The 22500-nt window shown below is 30.4% G+C and overlaps 2 protein-coding genes across 2 annotated transcripts in view; one reads left to right on the top strand and one right to left on the bottom strand.

Annotated features, from left to right (window-relative positions):
* Positions 1-2294, top strand: part of LOC124433107 (phospholipase A1) — a 2449-nt gene extending 155 nt beyond the window's left edge. The window contains exons 1-2 of the mRNA XM_046982712.1: positions 1-370; positions 724-2294. The exon at positions 1-370 is cut by the window's left edge and continues 155 nt beyond it. Coding sequence (XP_046838668.1) covers positions 49-370; positions 724-1514 — 1113 coding nt within the window. The 5' untranslated portion in view covers positions 1-48 and the 3' untranslated portion in view covers positions 1515-2294. The remainder of the gene's footprint in view (positions 371-723) is intronic.
* A 1497-nt stretch (positions 2295-3791) lies between these two features.
* On the bottom strand, positions 3792-16444 carry LOC124433087 (T-box transcription factor TBX6-like). The gene is made up of 5 exons (XM_046982656.1): positions 16113-16444; positions 14443-14593; positions 8733-9063; positions 5159-5305; positions 3792-4854 (listed from the first exon to the last, which is right to left on the bottom strand). Exons 1-5 carry the CDS (start codon positions 16243-16245, stop codon positions 4369-4371), a joined length of 1248 nt encoding a protein of 415 aa, XP_046838612.1. The 5' UTR covers positions 16246-16444; the 3' UTR covers positions 3792-4368.
* Positions 16445-22500: the final 6056 nt, after the last annotated feature.

A 22500-nucleotide genomic window follows, 5' to 3' on the forward strand; every position in this document is an offset into this window, starting at 1 on the left:
AAAAAAAAAAAAAAAAAAAAAAAAGGAAAAAAAAAGAAAAAAAAGAAAATGTTCGTTAAGAAATCAACGTTATTGCAATCGATTGCAATTATAACGATATTGTCGATAAAAATTATTTCGTTGGATGGTAAAAGACCGCGTGGACCTATCGAGGAAGCTATACAGAATGGTGCAGTGACCGATTATATACATGAGAATTGCATTTGGAGACGTGGAAACGACAGAGACTCCTGTCCGGATCCTGAAGTTCGTGTTTATTTATATACACCAGGAAATAATCGCAGGGAACTCGATTCGAGGGAATCAGATTGGCTTAGACACGATTATGATGCCACAAGGGAGAATATCATTCTTATTCATGGCTATGCAGGTGGTTTTACTAATAACGATTTCATTTTGTTCCTTTTTTTCTTTCTTTCTCTTTTCTTGAATTTTTTTTTCCTTTTTCTCTTTTTTCTTTTTCTTTTTTTTCTTTTTTTATTGACACGGTGTCACCATCAGAGAATCGTGTTACCTTTCTCGTGTATCGTAGACGATGACAAAAAAAAAAAAAAAAGAAAAAAAAAAGAGAGAGAGAAAAGAGACGAAACAAGATAAAAAAATAAAAATAGAAAAGAAAAATCATTCGCGGTATACGTACGTATATATCGTAGATAATCGGAATTCATCCTGATCGCATTTAAAATTTAACTTAGATAAAAAAATATTGTGATTGTATAACAGGTGGCGATAATACATTACCAATTGCGGTGCTACGTGATGCCTATTTGACGAATAGTAGCTACAATGTCTTCTTGGTTGATTGGGGCGCACTGGCTGCAGCACCTTGTTATCCAGCAGCGGTATCGAATCTTCATCCAGTTGCTCGTTGCTTATCAAGGACTTTAACGAGTTTAAGAAATCTCGGTTTACCCATTCAACGTACAACCTGCGTCGGACATTCCTTAGGAGCTCATATATGTGGTATAATGGCAAATTATCTTTTATTTCGAATGAATCGAATAATTGGTTTGGATCCAGCCAAGCCACTTATTCGTCCAGGTCGAGTAAATCGATTGGACAGTGGCGATGCTGATTTCGTTGAAGTGATGCATACAAATGCAGGTTATTATGGTGAATCCATGCGTATGGGTCATGCTGATTTTTGTGTTAACGGTGGTAAGATTCAACCATTTTGCGAGGGTAGATCAAACGATCAGCTTTGCAGTCACGTTTGGGCAGTATGCTTTATGGCACTTAGTCTTAACAACGATGGTCGAAGTACAATAGCCGAATCATGCTCACGTAGATGTCCTTCTGGGCCAAAAATCGCACAGAGAGCTGGTGTCTACGTTCCAATGGGACAACACACCCCTAATGAGATTAGAGGTTCTTTCTGTTTTAATAGTGTACTACCACCCTATTGTCCAAAATATTATAATGGTCATGGGGATGATAGGTGTTGTCTACCAGGTAATATGAGCTCTAATTTATCTTTTAAGAAGAAAAACAATGTATCCGTTAAGTCGCAATAGCTTTCGTCAGCTTTACAAACGAGGATGGTTGGTACCATTGGATTTATTTGGATTCTAAACGTTAAATCACACTTCTATTACGGAACAGGTATATACACACATACACATAAACATATATAAATATATATATATATATATATACATAATATATATTTCATGTCAACATATATAAATTTTTTAAACGTATCTGTTCATCTGTAAGGGAAAATTGTATATTATGTATAAAATAACATTATGATATAAGGTATATTTGTAATAGATATAATATACAGGGTGTTTCTTAAATCGTTTCCTGACAATATTCATTTTTGATTATATTTTTTTTCCTCTCTCTTTTTTCTTCTTTTTTTTTTTTTTTGTATTTCAACATATACAATTCGAATATTGATTGAACGTTGTTACAGGTATTTGATAGAATCACTCTGTATAATGAAGATTTAAAGGAACGATATATATATACACACACACACACATATATATATATATATATTAGAACTAATTGAATATGCATTGTCGTCTTGACAATGAATCGATGTCAACCGGGACTCGAGAAGAAGCCGTAACGCATACGGTACGTAGAGCGCTGAGCGTTTTGCGATTCCGGTGTTCGATTGAGTATTCAGACGATGTACTGGAAAAATCTTATGTTGGTAGAGTAACCACGTGTCCCAATACCGTTAGACGTTCCACTGAACTGTTTATATAAATAGGCATATCTGAAATAATTTTATTCCATATTTCGATCGAGTTATACATTTCTTTTCTTTTTTTTTTTTTTTCTTTTTTCTTCGAATATTTATATCGGCAAACAATCAAACGAATTGTTTACGATTATATAGTAAAAAAAAAAAAAAAAAAAATAAAAAGAAATGAAATATCGCACGTCAAATTTTATAAAGAAAATCTTCGTACCTAATTTGAGATTAGAACGAAAGAAAAAAAGAAAAAAAAAAAAAAAAATTGAAAAGTTATAAAACAATTGAGAATGACAAATGGTTCTAACAGAATTTCGAAAAGAAAAACGAGAAAAGATTATCGTCAAAATTTATGGTTCATTTTAAAGGCTCTAAAGGATGTACGACCGGTATCCCGCTGATTTCAAAGTGTTTTAAGAAACATCGATACTCAATAGGGGTGCATCGGTTGTTAAATGATATATATATATATATATATATATATTGAAATACTTAACACATTTCTTAGACGAACTTAATACTTTTCTATCTTATTTTGTTCTTCTATTAACTAATGAAGAGAAGAGAACAATGACGATTTGTCTAAGAAAAAAAGAAAGATCTTTTATTGTCATTATTATTATTGTCGTTTTTGTTGTTATTGTTACTGTCAAAGCTTTCTAAGTAGAAAACAAAAAATCGCTTTTATCTCGATCATTATATTCGAATTAATTATAATTTGTATAAAATTTATCTACACACGTATAAGTATAAATATATGGATACACATACACACACACACACACACACATGCATAAAATTGATTAGATCATTCATAATTTTGATGTTTTAATGTGAAAGCTATTTCGAGAAAATATTTTAATGAAGGATACGGGAAACAAAAATATTTTTAAAAATATTGAATTATATCCATAAATTTGATACTACATATATATAGATTATATAAATATACTATATATAATTATATAGTATACATATATATAATATATAATGTATAATATATTATATACATATATTATATAATTATATAGTATAAGTATATAATATATAATTGAGAGTATTATAATACATATATGTTTATTCATTATTTATTCTTGTTCATTATCCTTGTTCGAGGGATGAATATTTATTTTAATAATTCATTCCTTGGATATGGGTTAAAATATATTTTATATAAGTTTTTCATAGTGTCTGAAATATTAAACATAATTCATGAAAATTTTATTTTTTTAAACTTTTTTTTTTTTTTTTTTTTTTTTTTTTTTTTTAATAACTTTTTTAATAAATAATGAGCAACATTACAGGATATAGGGAGGATATTTTTTTCTAATTTTTATAAAATTCATATTATACGTTAAATCTTGAAACTAATTGATCTTAATATTTTTTACTTTTATTTTTTTTCTCACGTTTCCCATGAAAAAGAAAAACAAATAAAAAAAAAAAAAGAAAAAAAGAAATTCAGAATTAATAGTCAAAATGTGGCATCAATTTTATTGGAATCTTGTTATAAAATTTATATTTACAAAGTTGATTCACATTATGACTTAAATTCATAAAAATTATGTAAAATTTCTATAAAAATTAATATACATATATATAATTGTATGTGCATATATATATATAGGTACTTATATTCAATTAACTAGTTATTTTTTGTCTCCTTATTAGAAACTAGATACTTTGTTAAATGTAAGCGAAGAAGATGGAAGTAAGAAAGAAATAATTTACAATAAAAATCTTCTCGCTTACTTATTGCCATTTTATGTCGTCTAATTGGTATGATATATCCGACAAGTATACTATATGTATCTTTGGTAACGATTGTATGTTAACTTAAAAAATATGACGATAATTTCGATTTTCACGATTTTACTAGTACCTCACTAGCCTTTACATTAATCATTATTATTTTACATTTAGATACATACAAACAATGTATATTAATTTTAATGACGATAGTTACGAATATTCCGATGACCGATAATTCGATATTATTGACAAAGAAAAAAGAAGAAGAACGAGAGAAAAAGGAATTAAAAAAAAAAAAAAAAGAAAAAGAAAAAAAGAATATGGAAAAAATTTTTTCACTCAATGACAAATGAATAGAAAATCCTACGAGCGAATATTAATTAAAATTAATGGAAATTATACGCTTATCAATGATACTGTGGATAATATGTTAACGAATGAAATCTATGAGATAATCGTAAATATGATTCTATAGGTATTAAATCGGTGAAAGTTGATGGTGAAATAACAGGAGCGATTGGTAATGTAACGACCATCGATGATGGACGTGGCATAGAATCGTTTGTCCAAGGTCGATGTAATTTTGGCTGATCATTTTGATCATTTAAACGACGATTTTTAATAGACGAATGAGAACTCCTATCTTCGGAACCGCTCAATTCGCTTTCGTCGAGACTTTCATTCTCGCTTGGTGATCCTCCTGTTGTTGCCATTGTCGATCGTTGCGTTGATTCCAAGGAAGTAGCTATCTCTTCTTCGTTAGACAATCGATTTGCTTCTTCCTGTTCGTTGTTTTGCCTCGGGAATTTTCTTTTGCATCGAGATTGACCAGAGTCACGGAAACCCTTTGCGAATGGATTATTATCGATCTTTAATTTCGTAATATTTTCATTCTGAAATAGAAATTTGTTTATTCTTTATTATTCTTCGTACGAGCGCCCGCGTGAGCATGTATTTGTTTGTTTGTTTGTTTTTTTCATTTTTTATAATACAAACATAATACAATTATACATATATATATATACATATATATATTAGTTATGACATTTGTATAGTTAATTACATAAAAACATATAAATATTTTTATCGTCATTTTATATCAATGTATTCATAAGAAAAATAATCTACGGGATGATATTTAAAATATAACATTGTAATAGATAAAACGATGATCGAGTTGTTTACGATCTTTCTTACCTGATAAGCCGTAACCGCTATAAACTCTGTCTCCTTGAATGTGAATGCCGATGAGGGATAATTATGAAAGTCTTTAATTCGTGTTAGATCGTCGCACCTGATGATCCAAATGCGTACCTGATATTTGTGCATCGATGTTAGAACGATCTATTGACAAAAGAAAGAAAGAAAAAAAAAATAAAAAAGAATAAAAGAAAAAAAGAAAGAATAAGAATAACAAATGTACGACTTAATAAAGTATACGATAAATATAGAGAAAGAGACAGAGACAGAGAAAGATAAAGAGAAAGAGAGAAGGAAGAAAGAAAGAAAGAAGAAAAAAAAAAAAGATAAAGTAATCCTTTCTGAAGTTGTTCAAAATATGATTATTATTAAATTGATATGTTTAATTCATTTTGTTAATTAATTAAGATGGTCATTTGATGTAATAAGAAAAAGAGTATGGGATATTATCGTTTAGCTCTCTCTCTCTCTCTCTCTCTCTCTCTCTCTCTCTCTCTCTCTCTCTCTCTCTCTCTCTCTCTCTATGGTACTGGTTTTATATATTTTTTTTCTTTATTTCTTTTTTTTTTTTGCCCCCTCTCCCTCCTCCTCCTCCTCCTCCTCCTCCTCCTACTTTTTTTTTTCTTCACGGGCAAAGAAGGGAGACCCGAGAGAATTTTATTAAATTCGTAATTAGTTTGGGGAATCGAGCAAAAGAAGCCGCCACGCAGTGTTGAAGATAAGTTGGCGCCTCGGTATAAGAAGGCCGACGACTATGTTGTTGTAAGCAGACGCGATTCTCGAAAGCCAAGTCGTCGTCGTCGTTGTCGTCGTTGCAACCTTCTTGGAATCATGTACCTCACACACGAAGATTGAAAATTATCGTAATAGACGGTCGAGATCTATATTTGTTTCTAATTAAAAAAAAAAAAAAATATTTTGCTCGGCAAATAGAAAAGAAAAAAAAAATATATATATATATATATATACGTGTAGAAAGAAAAAAAAATAGTATTATATTGAGTGGACCAAAAGTTCTTGGGTAAGATTAAAAGAGATCTTTTAGATTAGATCTTTTTCGAGACTTTTTAAGCCGATCTTTTATTTTCTCGATTCTTTTTTTTCTTTTTTTCTTTTTGTCCTCGTATTTTTTTCTTCCTCTTTTGTTTTTAGACATTAGTAGATAAGAAAAATTACGAACCCCAAGGATTATTAATTATTTTCTTATTTATCATTTGAAAATTAATATAATTCCATTTATGTAATAAAGATAATGTAAACGTTATTGAAATACGATTGTAGCTTCTAGTACGTATCTATGGGAATATTTTTTGTAAAGAAGAAAAAAAGAACAGAAGAAAGAAAAAAGACAAAAAAAAGGAAGGCAAAAGGAAAAGTTTAGAAGAGAAAGAAAAGGAAATAGGGGGAAGGGGTGGGGGGGGCAGAAAAAGAAAAACGCGTAAACGTTCATTAAATAATTGTCTGAGAATAATAATTAAAGAGAAGAACAAGGAAGGGGGATAGGAGAAAAAGGAGGGGTAGGAATGGGGTGAGAATTCCTCGTGAAAAAGTTCCTTTCGATTTTTCGCCGTGAAAGGCTAAAAGGACTTACGAAAAGGTGCACCTTTAATGCCATGACGGCAGCTGCCTGATGGTCAAGGCGTAAACACAAACCTACTCACGGGATCGTGAAGGGGGCTGGGGGGCCAGGGATAAGAGAGTGAGGAGCAGCGGAGGGAGGAGGGAAAGGGAAAAGATGGTATATCGATTACAGAGTGTCGTGGACCGTATTAATCTTCGTTTCTTTACGGACAAACGGCAAAATGCCTCAACGTTTCGAGTAGCTTAAGTCTCTCGGTACCTTCGGCCGAAATGATCTTTTACCTATCGCGAAAATTGTAATCCCCATACCAACCATGAGTTGGTACTCATCTCGAAGCTGATTTAGAACTACCCCCTGACGTTCGACCAAACTGACCGGCCTTTATAGACAGCTCTCACAAACTATGTCCATGGAAAAAGCGTTAATACGGATTGAAGACAACGGGTCTTTCTCGCTTAAATGATTTTACGCGCGTCAAAGATACGTGCTAAAACGATGAATAACATTCTCTTTCTTTTTTGTTTCTTTTTTGTTTTTTTTTTGTTTTTTTTTTTTTTTTTTTTTTTTCTAAAGAAAGAGAGAAAGAAAGAAAGAAGAAGAAGAAGAAGAGATAAAGATTCGGTATGGGAAACGAGTCATAGAAAAGATGTAGCAAAGAAAAGAAGAAAAAAGAAGAGTGAAAAAAAAAAGAAAAATTAATAAACAAACAAACAAATAAAAAGCAGATCTTCTTTCTTCCAGTTCTTATTTCTTCTTCTCTCTCTCTCTCTCTCTCTCTCTCTCTCTTTGTTTTTTCGTTTTTTTTTCTTTCTTTCTTTCTTTCTCTAATCACTTCTTTAACTTCTTCTCTCATTTCTTCTTCAATTCTCTATTTTTCTCTCGTTAAGATCGTTTTGTCTAAAGATCGATCTCGTACAATTGACAGTTTTATTCTTTTTGTTTTTCTAACTTTCTTTACACACACACACATATATATATATATAAAGAAATTTTATATTATATATGTATATAAAATGCAAATCATTCGGAAGGTATCATTAGTATATTAATATTGAACAGTAATATTTTTCTTTCTTTTTTTTTTTTTTGTTTTTCTTTTTTTGCAATGTCCATTGGAAATGTATAGAGATAATAATACGGAATAGGGTGAGAAATCGTGTGTGGCGACCTCCCGCATATGAGTACGAAAAATTGGGAAGAAGGGAACGAGTAATTCGAAACCGGAGCAGCCAAAGAGACATGTATCGAGAGAATGGGTAGACGGGACCGAGGACAACCGTGGCTGTCCAAACATACGGCTCGGTCAGATAAATGAAGGGCCGCCGGCCCGTGTCTCCCCTTGCTCCTCAACTTTGCTTCCGTTCCTCCGTTTTTTCTTTTCTTTTTTTTTTTTTTGTCTTTTTTTTTTCCTTTTTTTTTTTTTCTTTTTTTTTTGTCTTTTCTGTCGAGATTCCTCTTCACTTTCCTTCCGCTTTTTCAATGGGAATGAGTTCGACACCTTTCTCTTTCTTTTGTTTTCTTTTTTTCAAGTTCCTTTCTTTTTGGTTTTTTTTTTTTAACAACAATTTTGCCCTCTATACCGAAACTTTTGTCTTTTCTTTTTTTTTTTTTTGTTTTTCATGTTTACGAGAGACAATTGTCATTGGTAATCGATTTCGTGAAATTTAATGACTATCTCACATTTCGTAATTTCTTTTTTTTCTCTCGCCAAAGAAAATTTAATAATTATTTCCTTTCTTTCTCTTCGACTTAAAGAAATTTACGTAATTAGTTTTTTCGATTCTTTCGGGGGAAAAAAACATTGCGATTTCATTCCTCTTTCGTTCGTATTTCTTTCGGTGGTAATTAATTGGGTGACTATCTTACATTTTCTTTCTTTTTTCTTCTTCTTCTGTTTTTTTTTTTTTTTTTTTTTTTTTTTTTTTGTTAATTTAAAATAAAAAAAAGGTGTGAAAATAGATGTGTACGCGCGCATACAAATATACTCACGTTGTTTTGATGTTCGACAGAATTGTTGGTAATTTTGAGTTTACTGAAGCTAATCGGTAATTGTTGCATCCAATGATCCCCAGTCGCAGGACTGTCTGGATGAAGGTATATCCTTCGATCGATCTCTGGTTGTGGCTCCGCAAAACCCGTCGACATCCATCCTCTTGACGAAAGCCTGCCGCCGTTTTTCGTGTCTGCCTCGTCGACGCCTCCGCCACTTTCGACATACTTTTGTCGACGATCTGACGCCGGTACCACTTCGAGTAGTATGCAATAGCGAGTGCGTTTTTCCAATCCGCTTACGGTAATTTTGACCGATGGAAACATGCGCCTTTATAAAACAATAAAATGAACGATCATTAATGAGCCCTATCATATAGATTTTTTATTATTGAATTTTTCTCTTTTTTTATCTCCTTGACGCTTATTTTATTTAATCTTTTCTTTTTCTTTTTTTTTTCCTTATTTTACTTCCTTTTCTTTTCTTTTCTTCTTTCTATTTCGTTTAGTCAAAAAAAAAAAAAAAAAAAAAAAAAACATTATCTTTTACTTAACGATCCTCCATCGTGCGTGTTTATACGTTTAGTTTCTTTTTCTTTTATTTATTTATTATTATTTTTTCTTTTAATTATCTATTCCTTTTTTATTTATCACTTATTTATTAAACATATATTTATAATTAAATTTATATTTGTACAATATATAATTAAATTTACTTTCTTTTTCCTTGTACTTTATTCATTTATATTTTTTTTCTTTTTTATTTCATTTAATTACAAATTATTTTCTCTATCGATACTACGTGTGCATATATATATATATATATATATAATTTTTCAAAAATATTACAATTCCAAAATACTGCAGGGATATTTAACGAACATAAAGAAGAGGGGTTTAACAGATCGTGTAAACTTTTCGAATAGGAAATATATAATTTCGTTAAAAGTCATTTTTACATTAGACGAGACTAGTTTATCTTTACATTGGATCTGCTTCGTCATGTCGTCGGTAAGATCATTTTGCTAAAAATATTTCTTACAGGTACAGTAGTAAACTTTTGTTAAGGGTCAAGAAGGTAGTCGATCTTGTAAAAGTTAGGTCAAAGCGAGAGAAAGAAACAGATAGACAGAGAGAGAGAGAGAGAGAGAGAGAGTGAAAGAACATCTAATCATTATGTTTTTTTTCGTTGAAGTTGCTTGATGGATTGGTTTGAGACACGTAAGAAAAGATAAGAGAAAAAAAAAAGAAAGAGAGAGAGAGAGAGAGAGAGAGAGAGAGAGAGAGAGAGAGTGTGGGAAAAGAAGTAAATTAACACAGGTAACAATTGGAAAAAAAAAATGAAAGAACGAAAAAATAATGGATAAGTATTTTCATATATTAACATTATCGAGACAAACGAACGTGTTTTATTGAAGAAAGAGAGAAAAAACAAAACAACAGAAAATATAAAAAACTTTCGTTTACTTTTGTAAAAGGTTCTTATTATCTAACGATCCTTTAACTGAGTTTTACCGAAAAATGTAAACATTTCAAATTTATGGATAATCCGATAAGTCAGTCTACGGTGGTCAGGTCCATTTGCGTACCTAATTGCACCTTTTCTAGCAATTTTCTTTCTCACCCCTTTATATCTTCTCTTTTTCTCTCTCTCTTTTTTTTTCTCTTTCTCTTTTCGTCCTTGGTTATTCTTTTAAGGATAGTACAAAAGCTGAGTCATGCTATTATCGTTATACTTTGTCTCTAGAGTTATGCAAGTTAATCTTCAGATTTTTTTCAAAGATATATTATAAAACAAATATTTCTCATCCCTTCATCTCTTTCTCTCTTTTCTCTCTCTCTCTCTCTCTCTCTCTCTCTCTCTCTCTCTCTTTTTCTCATTTTTCTCTCTTTCTCTGTATATCTTTGTCTCTCACCGTTCTTGATTATTCTTTTAAAAACGAGTACAAAACTGAATCACGTAATTTATCTTTGCAATCTCTTCTTTTTTCGAATTTTGCAAGGTTAATATTTAAATGACTTGTTGTTTTTTTCTCCGAAGCTAATAGATAATATTTATAAAAATAATAATATTTATAAAATATCATTTGTTGGAGTAATTTCTTTTTTTTTTCTTTTTTTTTTTTTTTTTTTTAATATTATACAATATAACAATTATTTATACAGTTATGAGCGATATCGCGATTAAAATCTATCGAAGGTAATTAATATTAATATCGTCGAATTATAAATAATTTTTCAAATAATTAATTCATATATAGATATACGTAAATGTACAATTGTTTATGGATACGTTTATACGCAATATGGCGATTGAAAATTATTCAGAGAAAATAAAATTGAACATCGTTGAATATAGATGTAGGTATATAATTATTTACCGTGAAATTATCATTAGAAATGATTGAAAATAATAATAATAATAATAATAATAATAATAATAATAATAATAATAAAAACAATAAAGAATAAAAAAGAAAATAAAAAAGGAAATGAAACGAAAAGAAACAAAAATAATGCTGATGAATTTCTACTCTGCTCTTCGTCTTATCTAAGTGAAATGTAAGAGACCGAAAAAGTCTATTTTGAGAAACGCCAAAAGGTGGTGGAAGCTTAAGTGGAAAAGTGAATCGCACCGTCGTCGCGTCGCGTCGTGGCGCGTCGCGGCGACGCGCCATGACGACCGATAGCCATGGTTACTATAGTCTCGTGCGACATCGACTTTCGTGTCTGGCGCTACTCGAAAGTAGAAAGATGTTGCTCTTGAGATTACGTATCGACTAAGTAGGAGCTTGTGATGTCTCGATTAGAAGTGCATAAGGAGCGCGCATCAGGAGCACGTGCCTAATTTTTTTTTTCATGATAGATATAACAGCGTACGTTCCATTAATATGTGTATATATTAATAGTAACTCTAATCGATGTTTCCTTGGCGTCTGTTATAGACGAAGTCTATATGATTAAAAATTATTAATTAAGAAATAACACGAGAATGGTTGTCTAATTAAAAAAAAAAAAAAAAAGAAAAATGAAAATAAAAAAAAAAAAAATAAAGAAAAATGTATATATACTTTTTTTAACAGCTGTTCGTATAGATGGATATATAGATGTAAATATTTATACAATCGTATGCTAAGTGACGATTAAGGATTATTGACAGAAAAAATTATGAGAATAGTTGTCAAATAAAAAAAAAAATAAAAAAGATATATATATATATATACGCACAATTATTTACAATTGGTTATTTGAGAAATGATGATTAAGAATGATCGAAAGTAATGAATTTAATGTTGTCGAATTAAAAAGAAAAAAGAAAAAATGGAAAAAATAAAAAATAGAAAAAGGAAGAAAAAGAAAAAAATTGAGAAGAACGAATGGAACATAAATAGACATAGTAATGGAGAACGTGTTAAAGTAGATGACTAGATGATCCTTCTGCGTTGCACGTTTTTTTTGTCTTGGAAGGGCGAAAAGACACGGAAGAAGGTGATAAAAGAAAGCGTGAGGGTTCAAAGAAGGAGTCGATCGTGACATTGAATACTGATTCTGCGTGTTGCGAGTTAGCAAGCGAGATGTGTTTTGCCATATACGGTACACACGTGGTTGGCACGTGGTGCATCGATGCACCAAAAGAAACAATTTCATGAGGAAGACCGGAAGACACGGATGAACGGATAGGACAAGTCGGGAGACACCTTCCTTGCTATTGTAACGTACGTAACGCCCATAATCCCAAAAAAGGGATTGTTTTTAAAAAATTTTTCTCGATATAACAATAACGATAACAATAACAATAACAATAACAATAAGAATAATAATAATAATAATAATAATAATATTACAAATGTCCCGATAACAATTGCAATGATAATTTTAATAACTATAAAAATTCTCATAATAATCATTATAATAATTTATAGCGATTATTGAGTAAAGTGTAAAAAATTTTGAAAAATTTATTATACATTGCACATGTATATATAATTAATAAATGATATGTTATAATGTAATATTAATTATTATATTTAAAATCAAATTTATCAATACTAGTGGAAACTTCCGCTTTGCAAAGTTATCAATTACCGCAAAGTATAGTTATCAACTCGAGTCGGATGAAACATGATCGTTATATATGCACCTACGTATTTTCTTTTTTTTTCCCTCCTTTTTTTATTCTTTCTTCCTTTTCTTTTTTTTTTTTTTTTGATCTTTTTTTTTTTCCTTTCTTTCTTTCTTTTTGCCGGAAACAATAGGACGATTGTCACGCAGCCGGAAATCGAGATTCGTTGTAACTTCCGTTTGTTGGTACGGATGCACCTTCCTCAAAAAAAAAGGAAAAAAAGAAAAAAGAAAAAGAAAAAAAAAGAGAAAAAACAAAAGAAAAAAAAAGAAGATGCTCCGATTGGCGCGATAAAATTGATAGAAAGGGTGGAACCATAAACGCCTACGTTTCCGTAACTATCTAATCAATTCTCATCTACGATATGTTCACGATTTAATTAGAATTTTTCTATATCTTTTCTGATTAGTCGAAACAGAGATAAGAAATTTTTCAACATTAATCACAATTTTGCCGGGGAAATTGTATGTATGTATTTTATTGTATTTCATGTATGACTTTTGATAAAAGTATAACATTCATTCGATCTTATTATAAAGAGAAAGAAAAGGAAGTTCGCCTAAAGGCAAATTTTAGATATAGGAAATTACTTTTTCTCTTCGTCGAAAAAATGTTTTCGATCCGACCATTATGAAATTTTTATTACAAAAACAAAATAATAAAAAAAAAAAAAAAAAAAAAAAAAGAAAAAAACAGAAAAAAAAATAAATAAATAAATAAAAAATAGCCGATCGACGTTAATTAGTTCGTTAGGTTCGAATGTTCTTCCTTTTTCTTTTCCTTTTTCTTTTTTTTTTTTTTTCCTCTGACCGACGAAGAATAAAAAAGGAGAAGAAGAAGAAAAAAGAAGGAAAGAAAGAAAGAGAGAAAAAAAGAACCGAAAGGATAAGAAAAATGCGTATACGTTGAAGTATATAATACGTGTTCGAGAACAAAACTGCTTTTTCTGTTTTTGAGGCAGAGCAATTTGGCGTTACAAATGTTTGCTTCGCGACGCGACATTTCGAGGGTGGTAACGAGGAAGAAGAAGAAGACGAAGAAGAAGAAGAAGATGAAGAAGAAGTTTCGAGCCGACAGAAGAAAGGGGGAGTGGTCCTATGGCGCCCGCCGAGCCGACCATCTTCGACACGCTACGTAACATTCTAAAGAATTTTGGAGACAAAGCTTCTTTTCTTCGTGAGAGAACCGTTCTGCTTACTGTCCGCCTCGAATCATCGAGACATCTAATTCTTTACTATTCTATATGCGACAATTCTTTTTCTCTTTTTTCTTTCTTTTTTCTTTTTTTCTTTTTTTTTTCTTTTTTTTTTTTTTTTTTTTTTTCTTTAGGTTTTTTCTTTCTCTTCCGTTCCTTTTTTTTCCTTTTCCTTTCTTTTTCTTTTCTTTTTTTTTTTTTTTTTGGACAACAAAATAATTCCTTCGATCGTTATTAAAAAATTATTCAAAGATAATTACGAAGAAGATTTTTGTTGAAAACAAAATTCTTATTTCTTTGAATCATACAATTCTATATATTACGAATCATGCAATTATGCATAAATTTTTCTATATTTTGAATTTATATATTATTCATGGATATATTATTACCGTCCAGATTTCGTTATGATCATCTCCGTAGTTTCGGCGTAAAATTGTTTCCATAGTTTTCGATTTTGCAAATCGACCTTAACGTCACCCGGAAGCGGTGGTCCCCCACCGAGATACGCTACGGGCCATCTATTTGTGATCTGTACGTCCTCTGTAAGATTAACAAAAGGAAAACATATTACTTCAACTATTATTCTCTGATAATATATTATATTTCAATTTAACAGATTAAATTTAATGAACAATATATACAATCTCGTAAATCTCTTTGAATTAGATATATCAAAATTTGAAATGGAACAAAATAGAATATTATTTAATTTTCGAACAATTGATTTTATTATTGATCAATTTTACCATTGTGAAATTATTTTTATAGTAGGTACTATATATATATATATATATATTTATATAAATGTAATTAATTTATAAATTTATACAAAATTTTTTAACGAGATCGATTGAAAATTTTTGACGATAAGTATAGGTATATAAATAATAAAAGGAAAAAAGGAAAAAGGAAAAAAAAAGAAAAAGAAGAGAAGAAAATTGAAGATTCAAAGAGGATCCTTTTCGTGAAGATACGTTATTCGGGATACGTAAAAATGCGTGGATGAGGTAACACGAATGGCATAGGAATAAGGTAGTCTTTAAAAGATAAACGGGAACTCCATCGAAGCGCGTTGATTCCTCGCATGACCGAACCAGTGCGGCGGCTTGTTGCACTTGTCTCCACGATTTTGCGGTCGTGGCATTGTGCCCCGAGTAGGATAATTGCCGACATTCGCTCTCTGTCCCTTTCTTTCTCTTTCACTCTCTCTCTCTCTCTCTCTCTCTCTCTCTCTCTTTTCTTCTCACGATCGAATCGTCGAGTCGGCAGATAACGATTGTCCGCTCGAACGAAGGTCGGCACCTTTCATCTTACCAGAGAGAAGATCTCGCACGGATCTCATTTCTCGCCTTTTCGCAGGACTACTGGCGACTACTACTATTTCTAGTTATCCTTATACGGGTTTACCTGTCTCATATATATATATATATACACGATATTCAGAATGTATATGTATAGATATAATACTAAGTGTGTGTGTGTGTGTGTGTGTGTGTATATATATATATATATAGAGAGAGAGAGAGAGACAGTATAAAGTTTGAGTAGTAGAATAAGTACTTGTTTATATATATATAATATATGTATGTATGTATGTATGTACTTTCGAATGATAAATCTAATCTTTCAAATTTGATTTATTCCATAAATATATAATATATCAAATTTATTAAATTACGATTGATATAATAAATTTATATATATAGATATATATATATGATATTATTTATATATGAATGAATACGAAGTTTCTGTATTTACATAGATACATAGATGACCTTGTTTACTATCTATACCTAAATAAAATGTATATTCAAAATTGGATCGGTTTTTATTTTTTATTCTTTTCTTACTTCTTTCTTTCTCAAACGAATTTCAAGCGTTACATTTCTCAAAAGCACATCTAAAGATACGTGCTACTTGTAATAATAATATTCGTAATAATTAAAAGTATACGATATTAGGGGATAATCGTTATTATTAAATAATGTAATAATAATAATAATAATAATAATAATAATAATAATAATAATAATAATAATAATAATAATAATAATACCTGATATATTACGACGAAGAGCAAGTTGTTGCTGCCTGTAGAGCATTTGTTGATGTTGTTGATGATGATGATGAAGTTGCGCATGGAATTGTAATTCCAATGGAACCGGCAAAATCCTTGGCTTCATATACATGATCGATCACAGACACAATAATACAATACTAACGACAATACTAACGTATTTATGTAAATAATTCAAAACAGTAGAAAAAGAAAAAAGTACAATTTTGAGGATTACTTTGTACGCGTATGAAGAAGTAGAGTAAGGTGGGAGGAGAGGGAGAAAAAAGAGAGAGAGAGAGAGAGAGAGAGAGAGAAAGCAACAAAAAAAAAATAAAGTAAAAAGTGAAAAAGAAACGCGTAAGCAAAATAATATTATTTTTAAAGAAAAATAAACAAAAAGAAAAATAAAAAAGAAAAGAATATACGATGTAACGACAAGAGGAGCGAAACGATATTACTAATCCGTCGTCCCGCAGTCGACTGGCGACGGTCGGTAGCTAGTTTAATTATTTATATGTACGAAACGTTTTGAGGGTAGATTTAAGGTTTGTGAATTAGAAACTCACCAGAGGTTCAAGTCTCATTTCAATTGGTCGAAAAGGACGCCCTCGTACATCATTGCCACGCCCACGTACCTATCCTATTGGTCGTATTTCAAATGACGTAGCCTTACCAGCTTTGTAAGTAGTGGCAACAAGTGGGGCCAGCATTTAAGCCCACATTACGACGGATTAATACGTTCTTCTTAAATCAATCTTCGATTGATTGTAATTTTTGTTTTGTTTTGCTCTTTTCTTTCTTTTTTTTTTTTTTTCTTTTTTTTTTTCAACTCATTCCCATTATAACAACGAACATATGATAATGGTTATTTACATATGTCTATTCTGAAGTAATTTAAATATCGATCGATCTTAAGATGTTACAGAAGAGAAAAGCGACAAAAAGAAAAAAAAAAAAAAGAGAAGGATAATTTTATTAAAAGGAACGTTTGAACACGTTGTAGGGACATTTTGAAATTTATTTGAGATTGATAATGACGAGACATCGACGTTACCTTTATTATATATTATTTCCATCTTCTTTTTTTCATTTCAAATGTTTTTTCCTTTAATTAAAAGGTACAGTACAAATTTGTCGAGAAATTTTCTAAGAAAAGATTTCGCGTCTAAGGACGACGTTAAACGTGCCTTTGTGTGAAAGATGGGATAGGGGTTAGAAGTGGGGTTGTAGAGAATGACACACATTTACTCACTCATATTCACACAGTTATATTCATACATTTACACACACACACACACACACATACACACACATACACATACAACAAAAAATTCGTCACAGTAAATTATGAAATCCGTCGCGACGGTTGTTAATAGTTTGTTCTCGGCTTGGGTAAGAAGAGAAAAGATAAAATCAGGAATCCTCTCAGCAAGTCGAGCCGCTCTTAGCCGATAAGTATCTACGTTTTTCTCTCTCTCTTTCTCTCTTTCTCTCTCTCTCTCTCTGTCTCTCTCTCTTTCTCTCTTTCTCTCTTTCTTTCCTTCTCTTTCTGTCTTTCTCTTTTTTTTCTTCCTTCCTCCCTCAAACTTTCCCCATTCTCCTTCTCTCAGTCTCCCTTCCTGCCCCACTACGTTTTGCCACCCCTTTTGAAACGTTAAACAAGCATACACGACGTCGCCTACGAACTGTCAGTGGTCATCGAGCTATTATACTCCCTTCCACAAGATTGCGGATTAACTGTAAACGATACGAAACAACAAAAACAACAAAAAAAAAGAAAAAGAAAAAGAAAAGAGTAAAATACATAAGTCTTTCTATGATCGGATAGAGAACATCATCTTCTTTCATCTTCGATTTTACCTAAAATTATGAGGTTCTTATGATTTACGATATTTAACGACACTTAAGATAGAGACGATATGTATTTTGTTAATGGATTGTTCGATTAAATTAAATATTAATTATGGTAATAGAAAAAAATCAAATATACGAAATATAAAGCTTTCTTTTTATTATTATTATTATTATCGTATACGAATACGAAAAAAAAAAGAAAAAAAAAAAAAAAAAAAAAAGAAACAAGAAGAATTTTATCGCGACAATTCAATGAAGAAAGTAGGTGAAAAGAATGGAACAATGGTTTTTATCTTGATTACTATATTATATCCTAATGAAGGCGTTGTTTTAATTTATCTTCAAAAGATTATCGTTTAAGTTCTTCAGATTATTTTTACTTTTACGTCTCTCTCTCTCTCTCTCTCTCTCTCTCTCTCTCTCTCTCTTTCTCTCTATCTCTATCTATCTCTCTTTCCATCTTTAAAAAAAGAAATAGATCCGATTGAATGAAATGAAAGGAAGATAATTTTATGCCTAAACAATTTGACCATCCTGATTGTTGAAGGACTAACAACTTAGATTATACGGTAAAAGAAATTTATGTTCCTGTACTTACAGCAATTTACCCCATAGTCATTTCTTTCATGCCCTAACGATTTTAAGATTACGCAAGATCATTTGCTCATACCGTATTTAATCCTAAGTAAGTAAGTAAGTGAGTGAGTAAATATGTACTTCATTTACTGTTTAATATTATTTTATCATAATGGAAAAAAAAAAAGAAGAGAAATTCATTTACTACATGATATAGATAACAAATTGACGAAGCGTCTTTGAAAATCTTCGTTTCGATAATTCGACATTTTCATTCTATTTCAATGATATTTTATATTTAATAATAATAATAATAATAATAATAATAATAATAATAATAATAATAATAATAATAATGTATTAATATTTAATATATAGTAAGTATTTAATATATAAATAATATGAGTAACAATAATAATAATAATAATAAAACGAGAGAATAAACGATTCGTTTGATACAACAAATATGGACTTAATCGATAAAAAGGTTCGTAATCAGGGTGGTCCTTCTAGTTGGAAGAAGTTAGGTGCAAAAAGAGAAGTGCGCGCGCGCGCGCGCGCGAGAGAGAGAGAGAGAGAGAGAGAGAGAGAATGGGTGAAAAGAAGCCGACAAATGTGTTTTACGGCTTACTTCCTGTCCATCGCACGCGACAGTTATGCGATGTATAATGAGGGAGTCGCCATTTCTTGGGATCGTTAAAATCGTAGGCAGCGTGTTATATTATCACCCGATGTGATAACTCTTTTTATATTCTATAAAAAGAAAAGGCATCACCTATCAATGGTTTTATTTATTGCTTTTAAAAATTAATAAAAAAATAATATATAAAAAAAAAAAGAAAGAAAAAAAAAGAAAGGATAAGAATAAAGAGATAATAAATAATAAAAAAAAATTTATAAACAAAAAATATCTACATATACAAAGAAATAACGCACAACGAATTAATTAATTCACTTTTGATTGATTGTCTTTGAAAAATAATGAATAATAATATCAACACAATATATAACATGCTTAGAAATTCATTGAGTTTATTTTTGAGGAAATAATTTTAACATTATGAACGATTAGTCATTACCCTTAAAAGAGATTTCCCAACCATTTTGAATTGTTTATAAACTCAGAAACATACCCAGAGAGACAGAGAGAGAGAGATAGATAGATAGATAGATAGATAGATAGATAGAGAGAGAGAGAGAGAGAGAGAGAGAGTGCTCGAAAGAAAGATCGAAAGCATATTGCTTTCTACGAAGTTTCAAGCTCTCCCTCGGGACATCTACCCTAGTTCTGGAATTCTGCAGAACAACTACGTTAAAGGATAAACATAACGAATAACATATATATACATATATATATATATATATATATATATATATATATATATATATATACGTATATATGTACGTAAAATATAGGTAGCTCCTTCCTGAAGTTCCTCTTGTAGCGTCAAACGACGAGAACGTGACTGCCGTTTGACATAACCTCAAAGTGGCCACTTTTGCGGCTCGTCCATATTTACATTTTCAAAAACGGAAGTTTTTCCCTTTTGGTCCATCGCAGGATTAGACTCTTTCGAATGAAATTCAATAATCACAGGGAAACGTTGCATTCGTTTTTCTCCACTGTTTGTACGTCTGTATTTTTTTTCTTTTTTTTTTTTTTTTTAAACATCCTAATATATGTCTAAATAAAAATAATGAAAAAAAAAAAGGGAAAGGAAAAAATTACGATACTGCCAGAAGATGTCCGATTTACCTGTTCTTCTTTCTATTTTTCATCTTATTTTATTTATTCTTTCTATTCTTTTTTTTTTTTTTTTTTTTTTTTTTTTTTTTTTTTTTTTTTACGAAATTCATAAAAATGTGATTTTTTTTCCCTTTTTTTTTTCTTTTTTTACCTTGTCACAGAAACTCCATATATGGGAAAATGTAAATTACAAAAAAAAAAATAATAATAATAATAAGAAATTCCACGTAAAGGATTACTTCCTTTGATAAGTCAAGTTATCAAAAAAAAAAAAAAAAAAAAAAAAAAGAAAAAAGGACGAATGGAAATAGTAGGCGTTTATGAAAAAACGACACGTTAAAAGAGATAAAGAAGATAAGGTGCATATTGTTAGCACATGTTGTATATGACGAGTCAAAACTCGTGCCGAATCTTGGATCGCGATTTGTTAAATAAACTGACGAATGAGTTATGACTAAGCGAGGATTTAGAGGGCTAACCTAATGGAAAAGGGCATTGTTATTCCAGGATGGTCGGGAACCGGGTAAAATGTCTTATTTTTTTTTTTTCGTTAGATACCGTTAGATTCCTGCGAGAGATAACCAATGTTATATACAGCATCGTTGTTCAATCCATTTTTACATGTGACTCTTCTCATCACCTATATATATATATGTACTCATTTATGTGTCTTTTCTAATCTTCATTTTCTCGTTATACAGGTTGTCTACGATTTTGTTATGAAAGATAAAAAGAAAAACGAAAAAAAAGGAAGGAAAAAGAAGAAAAAAAATTCAAAACGTTTCATCGTAAACACCCTTGTAGTACTTTCTGTAGTATAATATATTACATATACATGCGTATCTGCTAATGTATTATGGCGAATAAATAGAAAAAAAAAAAAAAAGAAAGAAAGAAAGAAAAACAGAAAACGAAAATAAATTCAAAACGATATATTATAGACACCCTGTAGTACTATTTTCTGTTCTTTTGAATCACGTATTACATGATTTTTATTTGAAAGAAAATTTAATAACAAATAGTTATAATATATTCTCATTAATCCTTTTAATTAATCAATTGATTATATTAACAAACATTTAGAGTTCGAAATTAATCAAATAAAATGATCGATTAATTGAAGATAGGGAATGCAATCGACGTATTGTACTTACATATCATATCCGGATGTGAAATTCGTGAGCGTTAAATCGGAAGCACTACGGCACTACGGAGGACGATTACGGCAACATTTAATTTCTTAGCGATCACGCAGGAGTCATAAAGAGGCGCTTCCGGACTTTGCAAAGGCGACTTTCGCGAGGCATAAATCGTCGGTAGTCCCTTTGAACATCATCTACATATATAGCTTAGAGTGCCTTAAAGTTCTCTCTTTATCCTCTTTACGCGTTCCTCCCTTTCGCGTAAAATTATTATAAGCGATACGTTTTTATTTAAGATTTTCTTTTAATAAAAAAGATTTACGGTGGGTCGTTAAAAAAAAGAAAAAAAAAAAGAAAAAAAACAATATTAAATCCCTTAATATTTTTATAATTTTATCGTTATAATCTATATGATTCTCTTAAAAAGTTTATTTTACCTTGATATATAATAAAAGTGATCTCTACAAATATAAAATATTTTACTAATTTTTAATGGAATAAAATCGTTTTTTTCTCTTTAACATTCACGTATATAATTTTTTTTTTTTATTATTATAAAAGGAGGAGGAGGAGGAGGAGGAGTGGGAGAAGGAGGAGATTATTTGTGGTTAAAATCGGATATTACAATGATTACGGATAGATTTTTATCTTATTGATATTATACAAAAACTGTTAAGTTGAGCTATCCATTTCAATAATAATTCTATTGTTCTTTTAAGGGGCATAACTTCCTTTTCTTTTCTTTTTTCTTTTTTTTTTTTTTTGTTTCTTTTGGTTTTAAAGAAAAAGAAGATGGAGATTAAAAGGAAAGGGGAAGAAAAAGGATTGTACGTTTCTACAAGGATTATAATGTCTACGCTTGGTTGAATGGAATTATGGTATAACGATTCTCAAAGATTTTAAAGAATTATTTGAGGTAAGAAGAGATAGACCAGTTAGCAAAGAGATTTACAATTCTTAGGTAGTGAGAGGTAACCCTCATAAATCATTTTTTTTTATATACTTCGTGTGAAAATGGTCATCGAATAATAGGCGTCACTATTTTTTACTTTTCTTTTTCTTACGC

This window comes from Vespa crabro, chromosome 2 (genome assembly GCF_910589235.1).
Source record: "Vespa crabro chromosome 2, iyVesCrab1.2, whole genome shotgun sequence".
Classification (NCBI taxonomy): domain Eukaryota; kingdom Metazoa; phylum Arthropoda; class Insecta; order Hymenoptera; family Vespidae; genus Vespa; species Vespa crabro.